This window comes from Anopheles aquasalis, chromosome 3 (assembly GCF_943734665.1).
Source record: "Anopheles aquasalis chromosome 3, idAnoAquaMG_Q_19, whole genome shotgun sequence".
NCBI lineage: Eukaryota > Metazoa > Arthropoda > Insecta > Diptera > Culicidae > Anopheles > Anopheles aquasalis.
Window position 1 is genome coordinate 34,510,114 of NC_064878.1, and position 27,889 is coordinate 34,538,002.

At 38.7% G+C, this 27,889-nt stretch overlaps 3 protein-coding genes and 1 pseudogene across 11 annotated transcripts; 1 reads left to right on the plus strand and 3 right to left on the minus strand.

Moving 5' to 3' along the window:
- Nucleotides 1-2,903: 2,903 nt before the first annotated feature.
- On the minus strand, nucleotides 2,904-4,204 carry LOC126576598 (dnaJ homolog subfamily C member 16-like; annotated as a pseudogene).
- A 41-nt stretch (nucleotides 4,205-4,245) lies between these two features.
- On the minus strand, nucleotides 4,246-6,657 carry LOC126575894 (serine-threonine kinase receptor-associated protein). 2 transcript variants are annotated; one of them, XM_050236914.1, is made up of 3 exons: nucleotides 6,357-6,657; nucleotides 4,826-5,491; nucleotides 4,246-4,751 (listed from the first exon to the last, which is right to left on the minus strand). In XM_050236914.1, exons 1-3 carry the CDS (start codon nucleotides 6,469-6,471, stop codon nucleotides 4,522-4,524), a joined length of 1,011 nt encoding a protein of 336 aa, XP_050092871.1. In that variant the 5' UTR covers nucleotides 6,472-6,657; the 3' UTR covers nucleotides 4,246-4,521. The 2 variants fall into 2 exon arrangements, with proteins under 2 accessions (XP_050092871.1, XP_050092872.1); XM_050236915.1 differs by lacking the exon at nucleotides 6,357-6,657 and adding an exon at nucleotides 5,862-6,117.
- A 1,355-nt stretch (nucleotides 6,658-8,012) lies between these two features.
- LOC126575847 (alpha-1,3-mannosyl-glycoprotein 4-beta-N-acetylglucosaminyltransferase B) lies at nucleotides 8,013-12,798 on the plus strand. Of its 6 annotated transcripts, none has more exons than XM_050236815.1 (7): nucleotides 8,014-8,133; nucleotides 8,223-8,351; nucleotides 8,892-9,905; nucleotides 11,289-11,419; nucleotides 11,485-11,786; nucleotides 11,864-12,125; nucleotides 12,183-12,798. In XM_050236815.1, exons 3-7 carry the CDS (start codon nucleotides 8,915-8,917, stop codon nucleotides 12,210-12,212), a joined length of 1,716 nt encoding a protein of 571 aa, XP_050092772.1. In that variant the 5' UTR covers nucleotides 8,014-8,133; nucleotides 8,223-8,351; nucleotides 8,892-8,914; the 3' UTR covers nucleotides 12,213-12,798. The 6 variants fall into 6 exon arrangements, with proteins under 6 accessions (XP_050092774.1, XP_050092772.1, XP_050092773.1 ...); XM_050236816.1 differs by having other exon boundaries at nucleotides 8,023-8,133; nucleotides 8,274-8,351; XM_050236817.1 differs by lacking the exon at nucleotides 8,223-8,351 and having other exon boundaries at nucleotides 8,013-8,133.
- A 4,870-nt stretch (nucleotides 12,799-17,668) lies between these two features.
- On the minus strand, nucleotides 17,669-27,175 carry LOC126575893 (calcium release-activated calcium channel protein 1). Of its 3 annotated transcripts, XM_050236912.1 has the most exons (5): nucleotides 24,058-24,145; nucleotides 23,049-23,118; nucleotides 22,631-22,934; nucleotides 21,474-21,617; nucleotides 17,669-18,468 (listed from the first exon to the last, which is right to left on the minus strand). In XM_050236912.1, the coding sequence occupies exons 1-5, from the start codon at nucleotides 24,068-24,070 to the stop codon at nucleotides 17,956-17,958; spliced, it is 1,044 nt and encodes a 347-aa protein (XP_050092869.1). In that variant the 5' UTR covers nucleotides 24,071-24,145; the 3' UTR covers nucleotides 17,669-17,955. The 3 variants fall into 3 exon arrangements, with proteins under 3 accessions (XP_050092869.1, XP_050092868.1, XP_050092870.1); XM_050236911.1 differs by lacking the exon at nucleotides 23,049-23,118 and having other exon boundaries at nucleotides 17,670-18,468; nucleotides 23,988-24,154; XM_050236913.1 differs by lacking the exons at nucleotides 23,049-23,118; nucleotides 24,058-24,145 and adding an exon at nucleotides 26,829-27,175 and having other exon boundaries at nucleotides 17,672-18,468.
- Nucleotides 27,176-27,889: the final 714 nt, after the last annotated feature.

Below are 27,889 nucleotides of genomic sequence, written 5' to 3' on the forward strand. Positions count from 1 at the left end.
GTCCACACTGAGCTGACCTTTGGACACCTCCGTTATCGTTTTGGAGATGTACCGCCCCAGTCAAACTCCGCACCTGGCAATGTCCATGACCTGGAGCCTGAAAATGCTGTCCAGATGTCTTAGGTGTCGCGGAGCGATCGGTGCAGGGTAGCCAGCTGGCCAGCGGCGGACGCGCCACGAGTGCGCTAGCAAACGGCCAGCCGTGTGCGACGACATGGCTGAGCGCTGAGCGAGAAACCATGGTGCATTGGGCACACGAGCCAACCGCCGATTCAAATGGGGGGGGCAAATAAATCAACGCCATCTGCAGAGGCCATCACAGCGACCGCCAGATGGCGTCGTATTGTTTACCAACAAACCGGCCATGTTTCCTCGGGTCGGCATAGCGGAATATAACTATCTCTTTCACTCTAGTGACTTACGCATGCGCCTTGCTGTTCTTGCATTTGTATCGTTTCGTACGTTTGACAGGAAACAGCTGATCGATAAGTATGCTCTTTCTCTTTCGTTCATAGTTTGCTCTCTTTCCATCTTTTTGAATTTTATCGTTTTCATGACGTTTATAAGGGTGGGTTTAAAGCTGGGCGTTAATTAAAATGAATTTCGCCGGGGAAAATGAAACATAAACGATAAAAAAGTTCACGGGGGCAGTCGACCCGTTTTACCTCTTTTTATTCGGAAAAAGTATTATATTTTTCTCACAAAAGTCGATAAAAGTTCAGTGTAATTCGGATTACGCGTCTCAACCCGGTCATGTAAACATGTTCAAGTGTAAATTAATTTTATATTTACGCTTGAGTTTACGCTTCATGTATCGCCGGCTTAAACTTTTTGGCATTACATTCTGAGTTTATACGAGAGTTTACGCTTCATGTATCGCCGGCTTAATAATATCAAAAGGCTTTGCACGGTTAAGTTAAGGTTCATTCTTTTCCGCAAGATGTGGAGTTAACCCGACAATGGGCAACATTTTGTAGAATAGATGCAAATTGGCGTCCGTCTAAAAATGGTGCTATATGTTCGGAGCATTTTAAGACTGAGGATTATCAATTACACCAATCTCCACTGATTAAAAATTATCATAATTTGCGATTATTGCAGACAACAGGTATGATACCTTGTTTACCTTTATTTGGACTTTTTATCTTAGATTAAAATGTTTCTTTTAGCTGTTCCTTCTATACTAGAATGTAACAATAACTTGCCCCTTAGTACGGAGCAAATAGAGGAAGAACGTACACTTAGAATAAACGATCTCTATAAGTCGACCCCCGATGATAATGTGCTTGACTCAGCCAGCTTGATTCAGGTGGAGCAAGAAAACAAGGAGGAATCAAATCAGAATCAGGCTGAGGAAGTTATAAAAACCCTGAAATCAGAAAATCAGAAACTGATCGAAGTAATTCTAAACCAACAGTCAAAGTTAAAAAAGTCACGATGAAAAGGAAAATCCGAAAGACAAACTCAAAAAACTGGAACAAAAGCTGAAAAATATGTCTGATCGTACGAAAATTGTGGGTGTCATTAAAGAAAAAATCAAATCTACTTTGTCAAGCAATCAAGTAGATCTTGTTTTAAAGAAAAGAAAACGGGTCAAATGGACGCTGAAAGAGATAAGCTCAGCTCTAAAGCCGGCGATACATGAAGCGTAAACTGTCGTATAAACTCAGAATGTAATGCCAAAAAGTTTACGCTTCGTGTGGCAGGCATAATCGCATAAAAGTTTATACCGAAACGTCAAATGCAATTACATTCGGGCACCTGCAATTACACTATGCTATTACATCAATTACATGTGTTTCTGGCCACAAAAAACATAAATCGACGAGATAAGTTGATTTCTGAACATCTTTTTATATATTTTAAGATGTTTTTACTGTAAATTAGCGATTGTAGAACATTCAATTCATCATAACGCTACGCTTCATGTTGGTGTTGAGTTTACGCTTGCTTTTACACTCGGATTTACGCTCCGCGGGCCTATAATCTTTTTGACATAAGTATAATCTTTTTGGCATTACACTCTGAGTTTATACGAGAGTTTACGCTTCGTGTATTCCTACCTTAACGTTAAGATATTTCCAAACGAGGATATTTGGCGGTTGATTTAAATTATCCACTTCCTTCATTATCAACATTTTACAATATTAATATTACAACGCCATGCGAGGAATCTTAACGTTCGACAAGGTGTATTAGAAGATGTCATCGACATGATAGGGCACTTTATCCGAACTTTTCCTAAACACGCTAGAGAATGCGTTTTAAGTTTCGACGAAATGAAAGTATGTAAAATGATTGAATATGATCAGGCAGAGGATGAAGTTTTGGGTCCACACGACTATATGCTCGTTGTCATGGCTCGCGGCCTTTTCGACAAGTGGAAACAGCCTGTGTTTGTTGCATTCAACACAAAAATGTCGAAGGAAATAATTAATAAAATAATTATTAAACTTCATGAAAAGACATAAACGTTGCGGCAATTGTCAGCGATAATGCAGCTTCAAATGTTGGCTGCTGGAAGGAGTTGGGGGCAGTGCCTTATAGCACACCTTTTTTCAACCATCCAATTACTAAAAAACGAGTATACGTTTTGCCTGATGCACCCCATTTATTAAAATTAATTCGTAACTGGTTACTACATCCTGGATTTGTTTACAAAGGTGAAACCATATCACCTGCAATACTACGTGACTTAATCAACAAAAGGAACTCTTCTGAACTAACTCCAGTTTTTAAACTAACAACATCTCATATTGATATGTCATCGCTTGAGAAACAAAACGTGCGCAGAGCCTCCGAATTGTTATCTCGCACAACAGTTATAGCTTTGCGACATTATTATCCTGACGACAAAGATGCAAAAAATCTGGCTGAAATCATTTGATCGCGATGATTTATGCTCAACGGTGCCGGATGAAATCGACCAGATGCTGTGCATTAAAGACGCTCTCGCGGTGGATATAGTTGTAGCCGTCGAGGACCATGAAAATGCACGGTAGTGAGTGGACACCGGTCCGGCGTACCAGCTGCTCCTCATGATCCGCATTGATCGTGGTGAACGTCACACCATACGGTTCGAGCGCACGGTGTCGATCATCTTCGTGAACGAGTTGGCCGCTCTCTTAGTACTTGGCGGTGATCGACAGCCGATGGTACAGGCTAATGTCCTGGTCGTGGAAGTTAAAGTTATGTGCATCATAAAAGTGTACGAACGGATCCTGGAACCGGCCGTGTGGTGTAATCGGGCCGCTCCTTATTCACGATTGCATCTTCGTTCGTTATGTACGGCGTATACCTTCCGACGCTCCGAGTCGGAAAGTAGCTCGTATGCCTGCTTGATCTCGACGAACCGCTGCTCCGCCTCAGGGTGTTTTGATTTGTCCGGATGCCTGTGTGATACAGTTAGCTCAAGTCCTAGCACGCCTGTGGCAAGCAATCAATACGAACCCAGACAGAGTGCTGTTCGGATTCTTACCATTCCTTAGCTTGCTGTTTGTAGGCTCCTCTGTTCTCCTGTAGTGTAGCCTTTCGCTCCACGCCCACGGTGACGTACGGATCCTTGATGTCGCACTGCACCAGCAGGTCGATCACAAACACTGCCAGGCAAAGCCAGTGTACCATCATTCGAGACATCCAACCATGCATCCTTGCTCACGAGGCGATGCGCTCTTGATGCGTCTTACAAAAGAAGACACCTGTTCCGACGGTGGCAAACTAGGAATAGGAGCGGATTTTCTTCCCTTATCACTCTTCCTTTGGATGCGCCTCGCGATTGGCAGACGATCTGCCGAACCAGCGTTTTTATATACGTTCGCGCTGGAGCTGCCTTTATTCGGGCAGAAGAACCCACTCCTCCTTGCTGCTCCGTGTTCGGAACAAGCGAAGTGGTTTCACCTTCGCCGGACTCTGGTCGGACACGCGATAACACCCTCCTTTGGATGCACTGAGCATGTAGCGCTGATGTGATTGTCCATCACACTCCGATTGTCTCCGTCCTTTTGTCCTTTGATCAATAGTCTAAGCCGACAGTGACCGGCTATCGGTGGAAGCCGGGGCCTTTTTCACTCGTGCTATGACTTCACCTGTTTCCTATAGACACTTTGGCTTCGTCTATCCCTGGCTTTACATTCTGAGTTTACGCTTCGTCTGGCGCCCGCTTCAGCATTAAGGGAGAAATGTAAAAAAAATAATACCGTAGCCCCCTTAAAGAAAAAAGGCATATTCAAAGTTTGCAGTATATGATTATTTTTTACATTTTGTTTATTAAAAAATCATTGAATCCAAACATTTCTTCGAAAAATAAATAATAGTATAGACAACGATCCACACCTCATCGCATTGACAGTTCTGGGTAATGGAAGAATATTTTTCCAGGATTATGGTATGATGTTGGAGGGCAGCTAAAATTGAAAATTTGCATGGTTTTATTTCGCAGTCCTCCACTTCTCGGATGATTTAGTCTAGAAAATATTCCCAGAACTACTGCCTGCGTGTCATCATTATATTTTCTTGTTTTCTTCAATTGGCAGTAACAGGTGTAGCGGATGCTGGTGAAGCAGTCGTTGGGCAGCTAGCCGTTGCGGAGTTATTTAAATCGGTTGGTTCCGAACATTTCCACAATCCGTAGGTTTTGCCTACTGTTGTTTGCCACAACCGCAACGTACCATCTTCGGAACCACTAGCATAGAGCTCCCCGTCTGGACTAAAACTTACTGAATGAACTGGTCCAAAATGGCCTTTAAAGGATTCTTAAAAATAAAACGTAACAAAAGGTAAACAAAATATACTTGGCGCATAATAATACTGCATAAATAACACTTACCAATTTCATCGCCCGTTATGTAATCATACTTGTACATTTTGAAGTCCTCGCCACCGCAAACGAATATTTGCTTTTCGGGATGCAAACTCGCGGAGGCCACTCGCGTGGGGATGGAAATCTCTTTCAGCTTCAGGAGTGTATCCGCTTCATAAAACCCAATGCATGTACCATAGGTTACAGTGAGAATTGTGCCATCTTTGGACAATTCGAGACCATTCGGATTCGTAGTGAATTCGACGCGATGAGCTTCCTGCCCAGAGCTGCGATCCCAAAGTCGCATAGATTTGTCATCAGCACAGCTAATGACACATTTTTCATTGCGACAAAAAAGCGCACGTTTTACGCTACCAGCATGCCCGGTAAATGATTCCAACGCATTTCCCTCTGTGCTGAGATCGAACACTCGCACTATTTTTTCGTTACTGCCCGTAACCAAGAACTGGCTGTCGCGACTGAAAGCTACCGTTTTGACGATGTGATTGTGCTGCAAACTGTGGACTTCCTCGCCAGTGACAGCATTCCAGATTTTCCCTGTAAAATCTGCCGCTCCTGAGGCGGCCAATGTAGCTTGATCGTTCAGCGCTACACCCCATACGGCGCCCTTGTGGCCCTCGAACGTACCGACCCAATCTCCCGTGTCACCCATTCGCAGCATCGGTTTACCATCTGAGAAGAGAAGAGGAAGGTAAGAAATTAGTAAACAACAGCTGAGTTAGTTCGGTCCAGGTGAACAGCGTGAAACTAAGATATTATTATTGATATTGATGTTGAAGTTTTTGCGCAATCACGGCGACGACAGGCGTAATAAGGATCAAGCTATGCGAAATAAGACAAAAGGTAGTATGTATAGTAGCGCATCACGCGCAATTATCAATTGCATGATGTGCTGCTATACATACTAGCAGCACCAGAATACCATAATCGATGCATTCGCATTGATGGCAGTGAATATGGTATTTCTATGAGAAACCCGTTCGCAAAATGATGGTTATGACAACAAAAGGTTCTCAGTCTCAGTTTTGGACACGTCTTATACCGAGAATAACGAAAGGAAGAGGCAGGAGAACACACAGGACAGAGACGAACTTCGATACTGGAACTAGTTTCTATTGCTACACTTGCAATCGAGTCGTGATTGCCTTGAACAATGAGTAAGATTGAGGCGGATACTGCGTAGTCGATGGTAGTCCGGTTGTAGCAGCATACTTCCGTATTTTAAACACCGCTCCTGGGAAGCAGCAACATCAATTTCACGAGCGTTTGATGTTTGATTTAACCATTTTCCGCGTCACTAGCTACCGCCGATCCCAGATCACTTTTGCAAGATGTGTCCTCGTGGTGGTCCATATTTACTCCCACTCCCCCCTTCTTCATAACATTGCGGAAATACCTTGAGTTCTCAATGACACCCTGCAAAAGGACTGCTTGACGTGGGGTTCAAAGGGGAAAGGAACGCAGAATGGGAAGCCAAGGCGGTAGAAAGATTCTGTATCCGCTGCTACTAAACTTAGGGTTCCAACGTTAAACTCACCTTTACAAGCTGATATCAAGAAGTAACCACAGTCTGTGAGCCCACTGAAATCTAAGTGCACAACGGGTCTTGTATGACCGGAGCATGTGAGAGGAATTTGCTTCATGGATGGCATGTTTAAGTTTTCGTTTGGTCCCTTCTTGCTACAGAATACTTCTACTACAGAACACACAGCACGAGGTCAATTGAAGGCAGGAATATCAACCTGGAACACGTATGAAAATCCTCAATTTTCCTTTTAATTGCCTAAACAGTGTTGCAATTTGTGAAAGTAATTCGCACTTTGTAAAAAAGTGAAAAACATGACCAAGTGTTCAAGGTGAAGTCATAGACTTTTTGTCGCTGCCATATTGGATTTCGATGTTTGACAGGACAGAAGTTTTGTCATTTTGATCTCTACCCAGCGAACAGTGAGAAGCGCTCCGGCTTCCCCTCTGCCTGCGACGTCCCAGTTAGCAATTTGAAGCGCTCGGCTTCCCAGTTTGCAGTGAGAAGGTTTTCTCACTATGGAAAAGTTGATTCGAAGATGATTCTAACTTCATTCTTTTTGATTCGGCATACGGCGAGATCCATGTAATCGACCATTCAGTATGAAGTCAGAATCAAGGGGCCGCATACAACTTAGAATCAACTTTCGTGAAACCCGAACCCGAACGCACCCCCCCCCCCCCCCCTCGTGCGCTCTCGATGAACTACGCTGCGATTGGTGAAACAAATGAACTACGCTGCGATTGGTCGATGAGCCACCGCCATATGGCAGTGGCGTTTATTTTTCTATTTCTTTTTGCTGACGTCACACGTATATGACGTCGTCATTTTGTGACGTCATTTTTCTGCGTTGCTGTTGGTGGTGGTGGCGTCGTACTCTTCACTGTTTGAAGGCGTCGTTGTGGTGGCGTGATCCGGGCTGCGATCGAGAACTTTCCTGCTCGGCCTGATGTTGGGTGCGCGTACGCTGATCACAATGCTCGGGTACATGCAGAAAAGGAAGAGAAAAATCCAAAAGTGTTTAACCCTTTTGCAGTACACCTTACAACGCCAGCTTGGCTTACCTTGCGTGTGGATTATCGTCAACACCTTGGTAACACTTTTCTGCACTTGCACTTTGCCGCCAGCGTAGAGCGTGCGTCCCGGGACTAAGAAAATTTCCGACTGCCCGCGATCGGGACTTAACCGAATTTTGCTCGAGATTGCTCCGTCTCTTTTTGCTATTCCTCTTCCTTTCGCGCTGCCGTCCGTCTTGAACACACTCGCGTTCGCATTGCCCTTCTACCCTTGCCGCCCTTCCCGCTCCGCGTAATTGAAACCCACAAGCTCGCGTTCGTTTTCGTTCGCCCTTCTTCTCTTCCCATTCTGCCCTTCCTCCGCCGCAGCCGCGCTCCACAAGCTCGCGCACGAAACCTCCTCCCCCCGCGGTTTCTTCCGCTCTTTTCCCCGCTGCCTACGAGCGGTTTCATAGTGAGCGTCGCGCTCGCCTCTTCCTCGACCGCGTCGCAGGCAGAGGGGGCTTCTTTCTCAGCCGCCGCAGCCTTCATCCCGCTACGTCGCAGGCAGAGGGGTAAGCCGAGCGCTTCAAATTGCTAACTGGGATTTGCTCGAATTATGGTCAATTGGGAAGGCTTCAGCATCTGTCAATTTTTTCATTCATTTTTCTAATCGTCGCGAGGGTCGTTTTCGATTGGTCTATAAAATCTTTAAAAAACGAAGAAATGAAAATTTTAAGTGCGCTTTGAGAACCTAACATTGGAAAAATCAATTACTTCTTCGATATGTTAAGGTGAGTGCGACAAAGTAATTTCTGTTGAACAGTCGTGGTCTCCTATTCGTACGGAACAGAATCTCAGCACGGAAACATACCGAATCTAGGTAGCCTCTTAGATTACTCTAACTCTAGTTTCGGTCTCCAAATGCTGGTAGTTTCAAAAAACGAATCTGAAGAGCAAATTGACCGCCACATATATTCGTTCGAATGGCCAAGGCTTCCGGCAGTTTAAGGTACGTAAAGATATACTATTTTCTCTCAACCAAAGTGATTCCGTGTAATGAATGAAATTCTACTTCCAGTCATAATTTATGACGTCGTTTCTCAGGGAATAAAGTTGAATATCTGCGCATTCAAATGGGGCCACATCTACTACCGGTTTCAGGTTCCTGGCCGAAAACGCTAGTTAATTCTTTAGGCTACTGAGTCTTTAAAATAGCTATCGGGTGTTGTTGATGGAACCAAACTGTTTTATTTACAAAGACGTAAATCTTGGAGGGGCTCATCTGCCCACTCTGTTCAATAGTTTCAGATGTATTCAGAATAATTTAAAACTGTAAACATTTTAACTATAAGATTTGCCAGACAATAGTATGTATTTACACAGAAACTTAAATTATTCTAATCAACATGCACAACGCCATCCGGTAGTGATTGGCTCGTCCGATTTCAAGCAAACGACTAATAGATTAAATTTTGAGTAAATATATGTGCAGCTAGCGAACTTTGCTTATCAATATTTTTTTTTTCTAATAATGTTTTTCTGTTTCCAGATATCTTTTTCTAGCGGCAAATCATGAACATGGGGCTAAATTTCTCAAACATGCGCAGACGTGGCTGTTTTTACGGAATAATTTTTGTGCTTATACCATGTACCATTCTGATCGTCGTTATCGGTACTGACTACTCGTCGGAACAATCTATGTCCCAACGTATGGCAGAGTTTCAGATGCGCATGCAATATCTGGAATCAATGTATCGCGCAAAACAAGAGGATGTGGCTATCTTATCGCAATACCTTCGATTTGTTTCCTTACAAGCCGTTGGAAGTATCAGTGCGATGATGTCGACCAGATCTACATATAGAACAAATGTGTCTTCAGCAGCGAATTTAGATATACTTGAAGGTTTAAGTCCCGATTCTAGATCGCTCATTCGTAATGTTACGACTGCGGCACGATCGATAGAAAGTTTAAAATTGCCTACGGCATTTCATTTTCTACCGCACCTTCTGGACGACTCTGCATCTCTGCAACCGAGCTACATTGAAAGCAAGAAACGACAAGGTGTCAGCATGGTTCTCGGAATTCCGACGGTGAAACGCGACAAACAATCGTATATAGTCGAAACGATAGATAATCTCATTTCCAACATGGATGAAGACGAGCAGAATGATACAATGATTGTTGTTTACGTTGGCGAGCCAGACCTCGCTTATGTAAAGGGGGTGGCCCAACGAATACGTCACCGATTTGGAAGCTTCATAGACAGTGGATTCTTGGAAATTATTGCTCCCTCTATTTCTTATTATCCTAACATGAATAATCTTCGACAAACGTTAAATGATTCTTTAGAAAGAGTGCGATGGCGCTCGAAACAAAATCTTGATTTTGCTTTTCTCATGGCCTACGCACGCCCTAAAGGTGCCTTCTACCTGCAATTAGAAGACGACATACTTACCAAGAAAGGCTTCGTTACTATTATGAAAAAATTTGCGTTGGAAAAAACAGCCAAAAAGGAAAGCAGCTCTTGGTTTGTTCTGGACTTTTGTCAACTAGGTTTCATTGGTACGTATGTACATCCATATTTTATCATCTAAAACTTTAGCCCCCTGCGAGCTTTACAAATATCGCTTGTATACCGTGTCCAATATATTCTCATACACTTTTTTGTTGAACGATTTTGGTATGTTCACTGCACCTAGTTCAAATATCAATATTGTTTTCTCAAATTGTAGTGTTTACGTAACATTTTGGCTGTTGGATTGGTCTGTTTTATGTTGGGGGTCTTATTTTAGTAACCATGAAACAATTCCGTGTTTGTGTTATAAAAACGATGTTGGATAGGGAGCGTCTAAGCCCTATTTTCAAAACCTTGAAGCGTCTTGGAATCAAGCACGATTTCGTATACCGAACTATTAAAAGATAGTTTAAGACTTCCTCTTTAAATTACAAAAAAAGATCGTAGCGAAAGCGGTCGGCTAGTACTGAAAAAGTGATCAAGACCGTTCGGGAACGTATCCGACGTTATCCTCAACGTTCGATACGAAAAATGGTTACAAATTTGAAAGTTTTGATATGAACTACGTATAACTTTTTTAAATAGGAACTAGAATGTAATGCTTATGAAAAATGTTCACAGAATTTCGGAAGCTAACCAACAAAAAAAAATTAAATAGCAACTCTTCTTGCATCGCGTCACGCTGGGCATGACTTGTGTTCTCTGATGAAAAGCTATTTGTTCCAGAGCAAAGTTGTGATGCTCAAAACGATAGATTGTGTCCAGAAACATTAAGGATGTAACAAATAACAAAAAAAAAACATCCCCAGCTTTTCAAAATGCGACTATTGTGATCGTTTAGGGGGGTATTTGCCCGCACGGCAAATTACCCCCATTTTTTAACGAAAAAGGCGAATAAATTTACCCAACGTCTTATAAAAGATATCTTATGTAGAAAATAGTGAAATCTATCGTGGAAAGGTAATGCGGGAACGAAAATTATGTGTTCCGGCATGATGGAGGGCTCTTGGAGGAGTATTTTTTGTTTCAAAAGTGATGCAGGGACAATTTAACCATATTTTCACCAAATCTCAACCCTTTGGATCGTTTGTTTATACAATTATTGAACCTAAACAAACAAAAATTGTCTATTTTTATTCAGTTTGAAGCAACGATCCGAAAAAAATAGGAGGTAATGTCTATAAAAGTCGTTCGTGCCACGTGCGTTGGACTTTTGAAGCGATTGAAGCTCTTACAAAAGGGTGGGAGGGAGGTAATTCCGAAACATATTTTTTAATTGATTAGTATAAGTTTCTCTTAAAAAAAACACTCTCATGATAGAAAAAAATCAACCCATTAAGAAAATAAAAATGAAAGAATTTGTATGAGAATATATTGGACACGGTGTATAATAACTCTAATTATGCTCTTTGATTATGCTCGCATTTCAGGAAAAATGTTCAAATCAGCCGACCTGCCTTGGTTAATCACATTCTTCCAAATGTTTTTTAACGAAAAACCCGTTGACTGGCTTTTATATCATATGATATATACCAAAGTGTGCAGCGTTGAAAAAGATGCGGTTAGTATAGTGCTTCATACTAAGCGAACGTATATTAAATTAACTGTCTCATGCATTGATTACAGAAAAACTGTAAACAGGAGATGGCAAAACTGTGGATACATTATAAACCATCCCTGTTTCAGCATATAGGCATGCAATCGTCGCTCCGAGGGAAAGTGCAAAAGCTGAAGGATAAACAGTTCGGCAAAATTCCTAACTTTTATCCTCATCGTAACCCACCGGCTGTGGTGCGTAGTGGCATACAACCTTACAAATCGTACACGTTGCAAAAGGCTTATACCGGAGATAGTTTCTTCTGGGGATTAATGCCTCAACCAGGTGATTTGATCGAGTTCCTTTTCAAGCATCCAACTACCATACGCAGGTGAGCTTTTGCAGGAGAAAAATCGTTTTTAAGCTAAATGATGTATCCTTTTATTGTAACTTTTCTTACAATAATAGATATCTTTTCCGAAGCGGAAATCTCGAACAACCGTCGGATCGTTTTTACAACACCACGGTTGAAGTCCTGCCGGTTGATACGAATGGTTTAACAGGCAGTCAACTAGTACCCTACAATGTAACAAAAGATGGTTTCCTAGTAGTAGGAAGCTTCAATAACTATGGAATAGCAGAAGGCACAATCGATTCTAAAATCGGTAAACTAAAAGAACTTCGACTGCACGTCTATAGTGATAGTCAAAATTGGGTGATACTTAGAGAGGTAATTAGCTAGTATCCCATACTATGATTCCACTTAACATTTGGATTTGTTTTACAGATTTACTTGCAGAGTAGCAGTGTAAGGTGACAAAAGCCGATCCGCATGTTGGGTGCTTTGCGATCTAACAACAAGATAACAAGGAGCGTTGCTCTGCCATTTGCTGTAAATGATCACACCTATGGTGCTGCAAAGACGCCTAAACAAAATGAGAACAGCATGATATCGAGTGGCCGCGTGTTTTCTCAAAATGGCACATATTCGTCCTTGAGTTCAAATCCAATCCAATAAACCGATTGAACGCTATGAAAAACGACTGGAAAGAGAAGGAGTGATGTAGTTAATGTTGTTAAGCAGTAGATTTAGTACACTCTTCATCAATCTATCTATTGATTGGTTCTTCATCTGCTGTATGCCATACTCGGATTAGTGCGTATTTTATCGAACGTATTAGATTTCATTGATGTACATTTTATTATCTCAACTCTATCCACCGGAATGGATAATATTTATGTGATAAAAATGGGTTTATTGAACGCTGAACGCATGAAACAACGAGTTTTGCAGACCTGATTAGCAATCAAATTTAAAAAATATATATGCATCGCTGTTTATATATTCCTGAAAATACCTGTACGTGAAAATATGTGTTATATAAATGTGTATGTGTGTCTTATATATGTGTAAAACCGCATAGTTTACTGAGAAAAAAAAGGTAAACGATCTGCCCACGGATGATCTATGAAAGCTCTCTTTTTGATAGGGCAACAGTTTAAAGCGTAAATTAAGCTATTCAAAAAGGGGGGGGGGGGTTATAAATTTCTACATTGAAGTTGTGGATATAATTTTAAAAGTGTTTCCCACCCAGCTCTCCCTTTCTTATACATTGATATTGGTTTTTATGTTATGGACTTGTGGAAAACAGAAAAAAGCTCAAATTTTTACCGTTCATTCTTTAATGCTGGGCCTTTTGCGTTCGCAATGGTTCTGATCAAACCGTGGTTGGAACATATTAACCCATGTTTATGACATGACCATGACCAAGGCCCCATGACATATTATGTCATGTATCTTCATACTGCCTTGATTATGTTATTTTTTATATCAATATCAATTTGTAGTCTTCGCTTGCAAATGTTTAACACTGCTGTTGCCCTAAAAAAACTCACTAATTTTACCCTCGTGGACCATGGTGTATTTTCTATGGAAATGGCTATGTAAACGATTGATTTTGGAATGTTTTGCGTTTATAAGCAAAAGATATTGAATACATAGAATCCAACTCACACAAACGAATTTGGACACAAAAAAAGACATTGTGTAAGAAAATGAGACATTATTCAGTCTATGTTATTTCATTCTAGTGCTTAGACGTACACATTTGTCGTGATGTGTGATTCAAACGATTTAGACAGCAATTTACTGGATGAAAATGATGAATTCTGCCTTATATTCATACACCCAGAAAATTAAAAAAAAAGTGAAACTGTATGTGATTCGGGTGACGAAATTGAGTGTTTCAATGACAGATCTAATGAAAATCACCAAAATCAATAGAGATAGACGGATCCGTTATTCTTTACATGGAAGATTCCTTTGGAGCGATAAACTGTTCCTCGAGCTCATCGGTTCACAACATCAATATATTAGGTGTATGCATTGAAAGATGCCGATTTGCTTATACATGACGCCATTTTATTTGTGGAAGCTGTAGAGCCTCATTTGTTATGTCGTTTTAAAGTATAACTAAACACCTTTAAAACGCAATAAGTTACGGCTCATAATATTGACTACAACATAGTTTTTTCTCCAGTTGAAAAGGTCAAGTTTGGTGCCTGAAAAGTTCATTTTGCGTGGATTTTTAAAAACCTTTTTTCATTTCAAGAAAACGGCTGCTGAAAATGATCATGTGTTGGTTTAAGCTTATTTTGAACATGTTACGATACAAAAAAAGTGAAAGCTAGCTTCAAAGGTTTAGAAGCGGAGATTTTGTCGTTAAAGACACAGAACATTCGGGTACACCAAAACAATCCAGAAAATCCAGTTTTCACGTGTGTCGTGTACTATGAACTTCCAGAAACTCATGAAATTGTTGATAGAGAACGTTATCATCAATAATTGATCCATTTGAAGCAAGCTCTGACCTAAAAAACGGGGAAATTGGGAAAAGTGACTTTATAAACATTTTTTTCTACATGTTAACGCTTGTCCGCATACTGTAAAACCGATGGAAACTTTTTTTAACACGTCGAATACAAAATGTTACTCTCCGAATGTAAAAATGTTGGGAAGCACAACACCTCATTCTTTACGAAAGTATTGAAAAAAGGGTAGTTGCCTAAACTGCTTCAAAAGATGAGCATTTCTTTCGACATGAAATTCGAAAATTGCCCAAAATATGGTAAAAAGTGGTGGCTAGCAATGGGAAAAATGTTTAATAAGGAGATTGTTGAGATTTATTGAGAAAAAACCGATTAAATTTAGTACAAAAATCGGCATCATTGAATGCATACACCTAATATAATCACAACACGGTCAGGAACAACCCGATTTGCTTCGTCCATTTGATGTTGCGATATGAAATCTGCTTTTTATTATTTTTTCCATCGACAATTGAAGAGATTGTGATCGCAAATACCAACAAAAATGTCCTAAATATTGTGACAGGTAGCAGAATATTGATTCGGCAGCCTTACTAACACACATTGGAATACTCATTCTTGCTAGTGTTCGGTATGCTTCATTCTTGTGGTCTTTTGAAAATTTATTTAATTATATTATTTTTCACAAAGTAAAGAATAAAGATGTGCTTGTTTCGTTTGATCCTTTATTTGGCTTATTGTTTCGTGCTATTATGTCGCAAGTGAGATTTCAAAAGATTGGAAGAGCATTACGTTTTCATGATGTCGATAGACGAGGACAAAACCGTAACACCGATAAAATTACTCCGATTCGAGATTGTTGGATTGAGAGATAGAAGTTCTTCTACAAATGCAATGAAAATGTGTTCTACATATGCTAAAATTGCCATAGAAATGTAATAATTGACAAGCATCTAGCGGCATTCAGAGGAGGGTGTTCTTTTCGGCAGTATATGCCATCCACACCGGCTAAATAAGGTTTGAAGTAACGATCACCGACACTTCAGCTTTATCAGATGAATTATTGACAATCATTCGATCATCACCTTCACCAGCTCTTTTCAAGCAGACAATCTCGCCCAGCTCATCACTTTCATCGACATCGAGCACCTTCAACTACCCTAAAGCGTGGTCAGTGCCGGTGCTGTAAAAGATAATCCAATATGAAATGAACCGTATGTGGTGTATTTGTGTGCAGAAATAATAGAGAAATGTTATAGATCACATGAATCACTGGAAACTTCCAACCAATAGCTACTGAATTCCAATCAATAGCTATATTATGAGGAAAACGTACTATGGAACAGATGGTCCACGAGGGTCAAATTAGTGAGTTTTTGTTTTTTTCGGAAAATTCATACTTTTTATAACTTAAATATATATTTATGCTTATTTGCTGAAAATAATACCATATTCAATTTTTCAGGACGATCGGATTTTAGTTTTGAAGATATAACAAAAAAAACAGCAAAAAATGGACCAAATGGTCCGAAGGTAACAGCAGGTTTAAGCTATTGTGGAAAAGTAAACAAAACTACTGGATATCGACCAAACGCGGCAGATTTAGGTGACAAATTTCGTAATATTACGAATAATTGCTTTTATATAAAAGCAGCATCTGTGCTTTTTTTCGGCTGAGTATTGAGCATCCAAGCAATTCAAAAGTTTCGATATATTGCGTTTGTTTCATTTTTCAGAATATTGATTGAAGTTAAGCTAAAACGTCCGTTAACCCTCGGTTGGGCACCCGGCGTTTACATCTTCGTTGGGCACCCGGGTATCCGGGTACCCCACTTATGTGTATTGCATAGTAAAGTTATTGTTCCGCTGTTTTTATCAGTTTTATACCAAAAATAGTGTACTAGAACTAATTTAAGAGTATTAATAACGTGATTTTGTTTAAAAATCACAACAAAATCCAATAAAAAACAATAAAAACAATGAAGACAATACATTGGTACCCCTTCGTACGGTCATTTTAAAGCAAGCAATAAGATCGTAAAGTGATCGAATTTTCCAGCAAATATGTTATTTAAATTATTGATTTCTTCGAATAAATCAGTTTTGAATTGTCATAAGGCACTTTTGAGGCATAAACAATTGACTTAATTGGGCACAATTGAGCTAGGAGATCAGATCAGTTGCTACATGGCGCGTTCAGAAAGTGATGAGAACTGATTTTTCTGACAAAACGGTTTGAGATAACGTGTTTAATTTTTTACAAAGGTAGAAGAAGGTTTTAGCTATGGCTATGACCAACTGAAAGAAAATGGGACGATTTTTCGTGAACCATGTTTTCAGTTGATGTAACACCGTAGAATGTCCCCTTTCTATGGACCATTGGTCTGGCGCGAATCATCTGGAAGTCCTCATACATTTCTGTTTGCGTGCTCTATGCCAGGAAAGAGGTCCGCGATGATCCGGGCTGTACCAATGGTCCATAGAAAGGGGACATTCTATGATGTTACATCAACTAAAAACATGGTTCACGAAAAATTGTCCCATTTTCATTCAGTTTGTCATAGCTGAATGTAATAAAGTGCGTTGAATAGCTAAATCCTGCCTCTATGTTGGCGTATAAAATTCAATACCTTATCTCAAACCGTTTCGTCAGGAAAATTCAGTCTCATTAGTTTCTGAACGCACCATGTATATTGGTCTCTGTGGTCTACGAAAATGCCGCCTAAACCCTTTTTGTTGAAGATTAGTGTATGATTTACTCATATGTTAAGAAAATTACACTACACGAACCATTTTTAATCAGTTTGAGAAATAATACATAATTTAAATTGCACATAAAAGGTATCAAAATATGTTGCTTATTTTTCTCCTGTTGCTCGTTGAAAAGCTGAAAAACGTAATGAAATTTTCAAAAACATGTTGTAGTTTTTCTAATTAACAATTAATAAACACGAACACATTCATAAATGTTGATAAAGTGTGGTTTTGAGTTTATAAACATAGCCCATATGCATAGCCAACGTATGGGGTACCCGGGTGCCACTGGGCGGGTGTTAATTTCATCAGCCCATAATTACCTTAAAATATGAGATATCAAAACAATTCAAAAGCGAAATCGGTGTGAAATGAGTTGTACTTTGGGGATCCGGAGTTTCGTAAAAAAATATTGACGGGAAGGCATTCATCTTTTCGTTGAAACTTGAAATGGGTACCCGGATACCCGGGTGCCCAACCGAGGGTTAAGCTAAATAAAAATAGGCTCGCCCACTCCCGGTGTATTACTCTATACTTGACTTTTACTTAACTTATTGCCCCTCTTATTAACTTTACTTATTACTTTATATTTACCTTACTTTTTTCCTTCTTCGAAATGCATTTATGTACGTTGATGAGCACACAATTTCAACTGTTGCACACAAATTCAAATCGACGTGTTCAGGGTCTTGCTTTTTTTAAGCTGATGCCTTACGGACGGAGCCGTATTTACCAGCGACTTACTTAATTGGCGGAGAAAATCGCAGTTCGGACACCAGCCATCTAATGGCAGTGTGAAACAGGATGAAAAACTGTACTGTCAGACTTTTGTTATGTTTTTCTGTTTTTTCTTCCTTTTTATTATTGAATTCTTTTCGAATAATAAAAAAAAACATTATGATAACATGATTAAATAGGGATTCTTATGTTCAAACAAACAAAAAATCACAGCTGGTATGTTCTATGAGGCAGACCTATTAAACAGTTTGCTGGTTTGCATGGTGGTGATGATGTTCTAGATGATCTTGCTCCATCTGTTCCTTTAGCATTTCCAGCTCTCTAATACCGGACACAGTTACCTCATACTTGTGTGTCATCAACGATCGGTAGAAGTGCAGTGCAAATGCTACAAAAATGACGAGCACTGGAATTAAAACTATGCAAGCAGACCACGCTGCAGTTGTGTTCAGATCGTAGAATTTCACCCAGCACAAAATGGCTATTTCAAGCAAAAATAGTATCAATCCAAGAAGTGTAGAAAAAGCCCATGCTGTTTCAATGTACCAATGAAGCCGCTCATGTGGAGATTCATGTACCAGAGATATGCTGTGTAGGTTGCAAACGGTTTCAATATTGGGGAGAATGCACGTACTAATCATTAATGCTAGCATATGGACTGCTACCAACAGTGTAGTGCATACTGCAAACGCGATCAACATCGCCGTCGGTACTTTAGTATTTTCATCTAATTGTACTTCAACCATAGCAACCTAAAGAAAAAAGAAGTATACGCTTAACATGTCGAAATCTACAATTAATAATGTACATTAGCGAATGAATTAATTTGAAAACAAGTGAAGCATTTTCACTGGATGTTACTTTTAGCTGAAGCATCCCACCAGAAACTATTTAAGATTAATTTGTTCTAGATCAATGTATGATGTATTGGAAATGCTGTACAATAGTACAGTGGTAGACATTCGTTTAGCCGAACCTAGAGGTTCAAGAGTAAAACGGCAATAACTTTCGTACGGATGTATAAATTCATGGTATCAAGCTATTATTGTATTGGTACATATATGACTAGTACACACGTAAAATATGACTGTGAGGCAAAATGCGAGCCAGTGTCATATTTCATCGGATGTTTAGCTAGACATTCGTTTAGCCGAAGTGTACGAAAAACATAATATTAGGTTGGGTAATAAATCCTTTCGTATTTTGGCAATAGATGTGTTTGGAGTCGTCTATCTCCACCGTTATCAATCACATTATGTCATATCATACCTCGTTGTTTTAAGGGACATTTGATGTATCATTTACAAAAACAAAACAGAATTTGGAGCAGTTGGCAAAAAGTCATAGCTGTTCAAAGATGTGTGAAAATAGTGAAGAAATTTGCTATATTTTGATTTTTTTTCTAAAAAAAAAGGGAAAAATGCCACGCAAGCCTCCAATTAAATTTGTGATGTTTACGGGGACGATGCTGAATCAGTTCGTGTAGCATAGCATAACAATGGTTCGCTCGCTTCCGTTCTGAAAATTTTGATGTGAAAGATGCACCTTGCTCTGGTCGACCTATCGTTGCTAAAGTCGATGAAATTATTGAAAGGATAGACCAGGATCGTCACATAAGCAGCCGTAACATCGCTAAGGAACTAAACCATCATCATAAAACGGTTTTGAAGTATTTGGAAAAGGGTGACTACAAAAAAAAGCTCGATGTTTGGATACCACATGAATGATCTATGAAAAATTTAATTCACCGAATTAACATCAGCGATTCTTTGCTGAAACGGAATGAAATCGAACCGTTTCTGCAGCGAAGGGTTACAGGAAATGAAAAGTGGATTAAATACGACAATAACGTGCGAAAGGTGCGATCATGGTGCAAGAATGCAGAAGCTATACAAACAGTCCCAAAGCCAGGATTGACGCCGCGGAAGGTTATGCTGTGTGTTTGGTGGGATTGGAGTGGAATCATTCATTATGAGCTTCTCTAGCCTGGTCAAACTCTTGATTCTAGATCTTTGATGACTCGGAAAAAACTGGGAGAGCTTGACTGGGAAGTTTTGATGCATCCTCCATATAGCCTAGACCTTGCACCATCGGATTACCACTTGTTTCGTTCCATGCAAAACTCTCTGAGTGGAGTACGGCTAGCTTCAAGAGAAGCATGCGAAAACTTCGTATCAGAGTTTTTCAACGATAAACCACGGAATTTTTACGCTAAAGGCATTATGTCTTTAGCTGAAAAATGGCAAAAGGTGGTCAATCAAAATGGTTCATATTTGGTTGAATAAAGTTGATCGAAACCAGAAATATATCCCTTTGAAGTTTTACTAAAAATACGACATTACTTAAGCGCCAACCTAATATTTCGCATCGTTTTCGAACAAATGTAATTTTTGTGTTTGAAGCTCAATAGTAGAGCTAATCTAGATTATTTTAAGCTTTGGACATACTAATTTTGATAACACCCTGAATTTTAAATATTTCTTTAAAAAAATGGGCTAGAGCTAAGTGACTTACGGAAATAATCCGACAAATATTCAAATTCTATATGGTTTACTGCTACTCTATGCCACTTATTGGTTCAAATATTCACAGATAAGAGAAAACCATATATTATTTCTTTTGAAAAATATCAAACGGTGAAGTTATACCTCCATTAAATATGAACCAAATAGTGTCGTAACGGTAAAAAAAATCGGGTTTTACATCAAATAACGAACAATCTGCTTTCTTTTGAGCTTATTACAAGAAATATGGTTAAACCAGTAATAATTAGACTCATTTTATACAATATGTGCCACAGAAAATAATGAAAATGATTGAAAATACGAAGCAAAGCCATAGTTTATTGATACCCATAAAGACAACCGGCTTTTTTACCATGAATTTAGTTAAATAAAGGCAGTATTTGGAAAGGAAAATGTAGTATTTTTCAAAGCAAATAAGTATTCTTTTGACGATTTGGATTTATAAAACCGTTATTGGTATGATTTCAGCCATAAGGCACCCACCATACAACACCTTAAGTTCCAAGCTAAATCGCGTTATAAAGGGTTTGACGTCGTAAGTGACTTGCTCATCATGCGCAGTTTCCCAGTTGTTTAAATTAAACGCATATGGTTTCAGTTATTTACAAGGAGCTTGTAAAAGGCGTTTTAATTCATCTCATTGAGACAAACGAGGTGTAAGACCTTTTCAGTAAGATAACAAATTAACTCATTTTCGCCAACAATTGAATACATGGTTTGAAGACAAAAACGTCTCTTTCTCCAAAAGTTTAGCATGCATTTCCTACTGCAAACACATAAAAAACATTTTGTGTTTGTTACCAATCTAAAGTTTTTGCAAAAGTTCGGCAAATTCAAAATAACTGTTAGACTGAAATTAAATACGAAACCCATTAAATCTAATCGGAACCCATTGCAAATTATAGTTTTGAAATTGTTAGAAATGGAGATAATAATAAAAAATATACCAACTTGCACATTGTTTCAAAAAACCTATTGAAAAAATGTGATTTTCAAGCATTTCAGCTAAACGAATGTCTATGTGCAATTTTCATATTTTCCTCATACTTTCTCGAAAAAATCATCCATCTCATTTTTTGATAATACATGTGTTAAAGAACAGTAAAATATATCGATGATATTAATTAAAATGGAAAACGGATGGCTAGTTTGCGAAAAGTTTCGAAAAAACTTAGTTCGGCTAAACGAATGTCTACCACTGTAATAGAAGAAAAAAAAGCTGCATATCTTACCATCGCAAAACCGGACAATAGAGCGGACGTTTTGCTTGAAGCTTTGAGTTTGGCTCGGCTCAATTGCAATTTTCGCCAGGACAAATAATTTGGCGAATGATAATCATCGCCTGTCTGCGACATGGTGCTCAAATGCGATCGTCTCTAAGAATAGAATTAATAAAAAAAATTAACGCTGTGTCTTTTTTGCTTCTTTATCGTGTGTTTTAATATCTCAGATCTCAGACTGTAAAAAGATAATCTTTGCGGCAAAGGCTCTGTGGAATGGACTAAAACTTGTGGTTTTTTGTCAAAATTGTGAAAAGCATCACTTTTTCAACTTCAAAAATCTGCCAATAATCGAAAAATAGGAAATTCAACAAAAACTCGACGGGGCTACCAGGATAAACTTATAATCTATCAAAACAATATTGATTAGTATTTTTCTGATTAGCCATCACGCAGCTACGACGGGTCCCGTAGAAAGTATCTGTTCGAAGACACTTTTTCCGAAATCTGATACCATGGATGATGTTTTTAATAAATCTTCCCCAAAATAGAACTAAATATTCTTCAGAAGTTGTAGTTTAATATGCCATTCATTTGAAAAAATAAATTATGATGGGTTCAAACGCGGATTTTCAAAAATCTATAACTTTGTCAGTTTTGCTTCGATTGGCCCAAAAATTGTACATACTACTCTTGAAAGGATTAGCATTCAGGGAAAAATTTTAAAAATATGTGTCACAAAAAAAATTGAATACCGAAGTCCCCTTTAATTGGTAGCAAAAAAGACGGCTGTTTTGACCTTAACTTTTCTATTTTAATATCTATGAATTATCATGATGAAAACGAAAGATGCAGGATAAAAAGGCGATCATAAAACCCATTCGAACAAAAAACAAAGGTGACGATAAATAATATTGGTCATGATTTCGTTCATCATAGTAAAGGATCGAAAAGAATTGTACTATTATGAAGATCGCTTTTTACATAAATTTTCATTTATAAGTTCTCTCTTAATCTCCTATCTGCTTTCTCACCAAACTCTATCTAGGGATTCTTCCATATGTTCCTTGGTAGTTGCGTGTAAATTTTTTTCCCGGCTATAATCTACAATGCTGGTAAGCTCTTTGTCTATTTTTAGGTGCTTATGATGGTTAAGCAAACCTGCTTACCTTATTATGTGTACTGCAAATACTGGTGCGATTGTTGCAAGAGCCGAGTCCGTGGCTAGGTCCTGTATGGTTGTACGTGCTGTTACTGTTACCACTGTAGTTATTTCCGTTGCCTATCATATGAAGATGACCGTGATTTAAGCCTGTTGAGTTTGGATCCCTTAGCGGCGGCAGAGTTCCGGCCAAATTACTGCTGCTGTTTGGTGTGTTTTCTGGGGTACTTTTATGTGGTACAGCTACGATGTGCGCAAGAATCGGGTCAATTCCGGTAGCATTGGTACTCCATACTGATAACGTCGCCCCACTGGAATGAAAAGAGAATTCTAACTCAGTGTTTAACAGAAAGCTTTCTCAAAACTACCTTTGATTCCTGTTCCTGGACACAGTCTTCGTTCATAAGCGGACACTTTTTACAAACCTTGCATAAACTAAAATGATGATTAGGTCGCATAAAAATACAGATTTTACAGAATTCTCAAAAATACAAACTATAAAAGTAAGAAAAAAGCAAAGTGTATTTAAGAAACAGGTGAAAATGTTCCCTCTTTTTAACGCGATTTAGGGGCACGGAACGAGTTTTTTACCGGAACTTTAGTTAACACCGGTTCTGTTAAACATATGGCGTCCGTCCTTATATATGTTAAAAAAACTAAAAACTGTTCAATGCAGCGATTCTTTTTCTTGCAGTGGGTGATAGAAATCTTCGAACAAGTATTTGAAAAGTGTTGAAAATGTAAGGGCACAATCCATATTCCTTCTCGGAATATAAGTAGGAGGATTGAGTTGTTCAAGGCTACAGCCTCCTTGAACAACTCAATCCTCACTAAAAACCAAGATGCTTCATCAGCTCTTCGTTACTTCATTCAAAAGAATTGAATTTTTCCAACAGTCTTTAGTCAATCCTCCTTATCGTTTTCGAACTGCCTTCGAATGTTAGTTCCATCTCTTGCATTTGCTTTCCCGAGTCCAAGGAAGATCCTTACTGCGCGGTCGGATGGACGGACGCGGATGTTCCGGATTTGAGCAGTTCTGCTTAGGTGCAATCTGTTCGTTTCCTTTATTAACTATCCGTAATCTTAATCACAGGAGATCTTGCCGTCTGGAAGGAGCAATCGATCATTAATGGAACAGTTCCTTGCACAATCATGAACCATTCTTCGGTTTTCTGACGGTACGGTTTTCGATGGACACCAGACACCCGGATCTTGCCCGCAGATTTTTGTACTCTCTACAGTTGATCGTGAGTCGGTTTATTGGTTCTACGCGCGTTGCTACATGGTTTAGAATTCTGCTTTTAGACTCGTCTTTTCGAGAATTGTTCGCGTTATGGTTGGTAGCGGTTCCTCATGTTTCTTACATTTTACCCACCCACTTTTGCAAAAGGGAACAACGGCGGTAGTTGGGAAACGACTTGAATTCACTCTTACCACCTAATTTCATATCAAAAAACCAAAATTCGTCCAAAAAAATCCCTACTTTTAGCGCGATTTCACGGAACGGAGAATAAAAAAAAACAGGGTTGTAGTCCAGATTTCGCTGATACCTTGTGTCCACACCAAATGAATCGAACGCCTGAGGCCATCGTAATCGCAAGTTGCAGAATAAGCACCTAAGCACCTTAATTTAGAATTTCTCGTCGAGAAGTTTGTCAACATTCGCTGTCGTGTAGATCCATTGACCAAGATGTGTCAATTAACCAGGTGAAGTCATCCCGAACAAAATCCCTCGCGAAGATTAGAAAAATGATTGAAAAAAACTGACAGGTCGTGTAGGCTTATGAAAGATTGTTTTGGTTGAAATCAGAGATGCTGTTTTCGATTTGAGGAGTAAGAAATCTGTTTCGAAGGTTCAAGTTTTCCAAGTTTTTAAGAATTCTGATTCTAATGGACCGTTTACACGCTACGATTTTGATCGTACAATCTGGTTGGACGATCAAAATCGTAGCGTGTAAACGGTCCATAAAAGTGTAAAAGGTCAAGTTTCCAATCCTTTCGCGAGATTTGGGGGCTACCGACGGATGATGCTCGCTGGAAACGCAGTCCATGCTGTTTTCAGCTAAGACCGTTTCTACACACAGCCAAAATTTGGCGGCTAAAGTCAAAATTGTCGGCAAAAGTCAAAAACTCCATATAAAAAAAATAATGGTGTGTGTAGGGACGCTTGAAAAGAAGAATTTCAGAAAAACTACAGTGAATCATCGCGAAATAACTTTAATCACTCCTGCAAACAGCTTTTTTTAAAAAATAATATGCTTTAAGCTGATCGGCAGACACATAATGCTGCACTCCAGTGTAGGCCGTACCGACCCTTGTCAATATAACCCTTGTCTCCATCTGCCATTATTTTTTCCAAAATGTTGGAAAAATGAAGTTCTCTTTTTTTGACTTTAGCCGCCAAATTTTGGCTGTGTGTAGACTCGGGTGCTTATTCTGTAACTTTCGATTACGATGGCCTCAGGCGTTCGATGATTCATGCGAATTTCGAAACGTTTCGAAAACAATAAACAATTCAAAATGACAGTTTGAAGTCAAAAAACTGTTAATTAACTTGTTTTTTTCGGTATAAAAACGACTTAACCTTTGTAATAATAGTATACGATTAGCAGAAAGAAATTATTGATGCACAATCAGGACGCTATAACTGTTTTTCAGATGCTCGATGCTCGATGTAAACAGAACGCCAGCTATCGACCACAAAAATGCACTCGACATGCAGGCGATCGTGAACACCAAATGAACACAAAATGAACCAAATGAATCGAACGCCTGAGGCCATCGTAATCGAAAGTTACAGAATAAGCACCTCGGTCTTAAACACTTTGACAAAACACACTTAAACACAGTTAAAACACTTTGGTGTAGACGCAGTTTTAGGAAAGGGGCAGCGGGATGGAAAAAACTTCTAAAATGGCTATGAACACCAAAATGAACCAAATGAATTATCGCTTGTAGGCGTAATAGTGGCCTATTATTATTATTATTACTATTGTGCATATTCATTAGCCTAATTACAATAGCATGTGCATTTATATGCAAACTTATATACTTCATCTCTTCGTCTAGCGATGCGGTTCTTGGTTAGTTAGTAGCGATGTCAAAATGGAAACAAAATGTATGGTTTTTCTTATGTTGTTTTGTATTTTTTTTGCAAAATGGGCTTCGTAAAAAGTAAAATCGTACGAACAATGGTTGTAAATGACACTCCTTACCTCTTATTTCTTTATGAAATATTTGTTTAATAACATTACTTTAGCTACAAAGTATCATCTTCTAGGGGATGGACTGGAAGATTTTTTTTATTTACTATGTATAAGTAAAACAATTTGTCAACATAAAATACATAAAACTATACATATCAAATGAGAACATCGCGATAAAATGATGCATTCATTTACACCAGTATCAGAGGAACGAATGTAACACTAGCTCCCGCATTCTATTTTATGCGAAAAACTAAATGAAAAAAGGAAGAAGAAACCGGTTCTTCAAAAGGGTTCTTATACTTCAATACAAACTCCATAGAAAAATCAGCTGAGTGATACTGGGTTAAATTGCATTTTCATCAATTGAACAACACTATAGATCTATTAGTGTGCTTTCACAACTCGTTCTGATAGAAATTTAAGGTTGTCTGACGCTAATTTGCTTTACGTAGCATGGCTAGAACTGTGAGAACAATACAATGACTAAGAACTTGATGCGCCGTTTAGACAACTGGTAAATCGTTTTCACAGATATAAGCAATTAACATGCGCGGGTTTGATCATGGGGCGACTGCGTGGGTAAGAACGAAAACGGTTTTGTTGGTAATATTTATTAATTGCTGTTAAAGAATTAAATGACTGCATCTTGGAATATGTGATATATACGAATATTGTTCAATGTAGCCAATTATAAATAATATTTATGTACTACAGAGTCTAAAATAACGGGAAAGTCAACTAACAATCCTACAGTTAAGGGCATTGTTGACTGATGTTGATGAAGTGCTTTAAAGTCTTAAAAAATGACCGATTGTACAATTGCATAAAATGAACAGTTAATCACCTTCCGAAATATTTTTAAAAAACTAAAAATCGAATATAATAATATTTATAAGCCGGTTTTCTCGATTCAACAATTGTACTAATATGTTTTGTACATTTATTTTACAAAATAATCTACAAGTTTCTTAAATCAGCATGCAAATGCATACATACCCCGTACGTTTGATTTTAGATGATTCCTGCATTATTAATCCAATATTTAATTAGCTAAAGCACCAAAATAAAAAAGGCAATTTTGACAAACTGTATGCAAAATCCTTTTAAATAACACACACTAAGTTCTTTTCTAACGCCAAAACCGTACAAGTCTCCTCAAAATTTATCGCATTAGTTCGAAATTAATTCTTTCAGAAGCAAAATCTGTAATCAATATTATGACATGTCTAGCGCGCTATCACAACAATTTTATCACATTTTTTTGTTGTTGAAATGAGAGTTCAGATTCTTGATATAACGGTTTTATTAAAACGAACCGAGAATAACGTAAGAGCACAACCGACACAGGCAACAGTAACCTTAGAAATGAATTCCACGGGTTAGCGCGGATGGGATACAAGTGGGTGTTTGAGTGTTTTTTTGTGCTGCAGTTATATTGCCATCTACACTGAGATGAAAGAAAACAGATATTATATATATAAAAAAAAACTGCATAAGGAGGGCTTTTACCAATAATGTTTATGATACTTTAAATTCTTCTTAAGTCGGTATTTAATTTTTTTTGTGACACATATTTTTCACATTTCCCCTGGATGCTGATCCTTTCAATAGTATTATGTGAAAATTTTGTGATAATCGAAGCAAAACTGACAAAGTTATAGATTTTTGAAAATCCGCGTTTCATACAAGGCTCCATGCAGCTCACCAACGTTTTCAAAGTCGGTGCACATCGTACCGTAAAAACTATACCGGGCCGATCGATTTGAAATTTTCAACACATAATCTGTACACATTTTTCAGGTAGCCCCGACGAGATTTCATAAAAATTGTTGATAGTTTTTTTAAATAATTATGTAAAGTTCGTTTTTTGGCAGAATCGCAAAAAGCACCACTATTTCAACTTCAAAAATCTGCCAATACCGAAGAATAGAAAAATTAGAAAAATTTGACGGGGTAAACTTATAATCTTTCTAACGAATATCGAATTTTATGTTTCGGATGACCCGGCATGTCGCTACGATGGGCACCGTAAAAAGTTCCTTTTCAACGACATGCCT

Bases quoted from the DNA above. Each gene is read 5' to 3' on its own strand.
- LOC126575894 (XM_050236914.1), bottom strand. From the start codon at position 6,471: ATGCCATCCATGAAGCAAATTCCTCTCACATGCTCCGGTCATACAAGA. The intron at 5,492-6,356 runs GTGAGTTTAACG...TTCTCTTCTCAG, and splicing joins CTTGATATCAGCTTGTAAAG to ATGGTAAACCGATGCTGCGA. The intron at 4,752-4,825 runs GTAAGTGTTATT...TTTATTTTTAAG, and splicing joins CATAACGGGCGATGAAATTG to AATCCTTTAAAGGCCATTTT.
- LOC126575847 (XM_050236817.1), top strand. From the start codon at position 8,915: ATGAACATGGGGCTAAATTTCTCAAACATGCGCAGACGTGGCTGTTTT. The intron at 11,420-11,484 runs GTTAGTATAGTG...CATTGATTACAG, and splicing joins GCAGCGTTGAAAAAGATGCG to AAAAACTGTAAACAGGAGAT. The intron at 11,787-11,863 runs GTGAGCTTTTGC...TTACAATAATAG, and splicing joins CATCCAACTACCATACGCAG to ATATCTTTTCCGAAGCGGAA.
- LOC126575893 (XM_050236912.1), bottom strand. The intron at 22,935-23,048 runs GTTTGTAAAAAG...TTTTCATTCCAG, and splicing joins ATCATTTTAGTTTATGCAAG to TGGGGCGACGTTATCAGTAT. The intron at 18,469-21,473 runs GTAAGATATGCA...TTTTTTCTTTAG, and splicing joins TATTGTCCGGTTTTGCGATG to GTTGCTATGGTTGAAGTACA.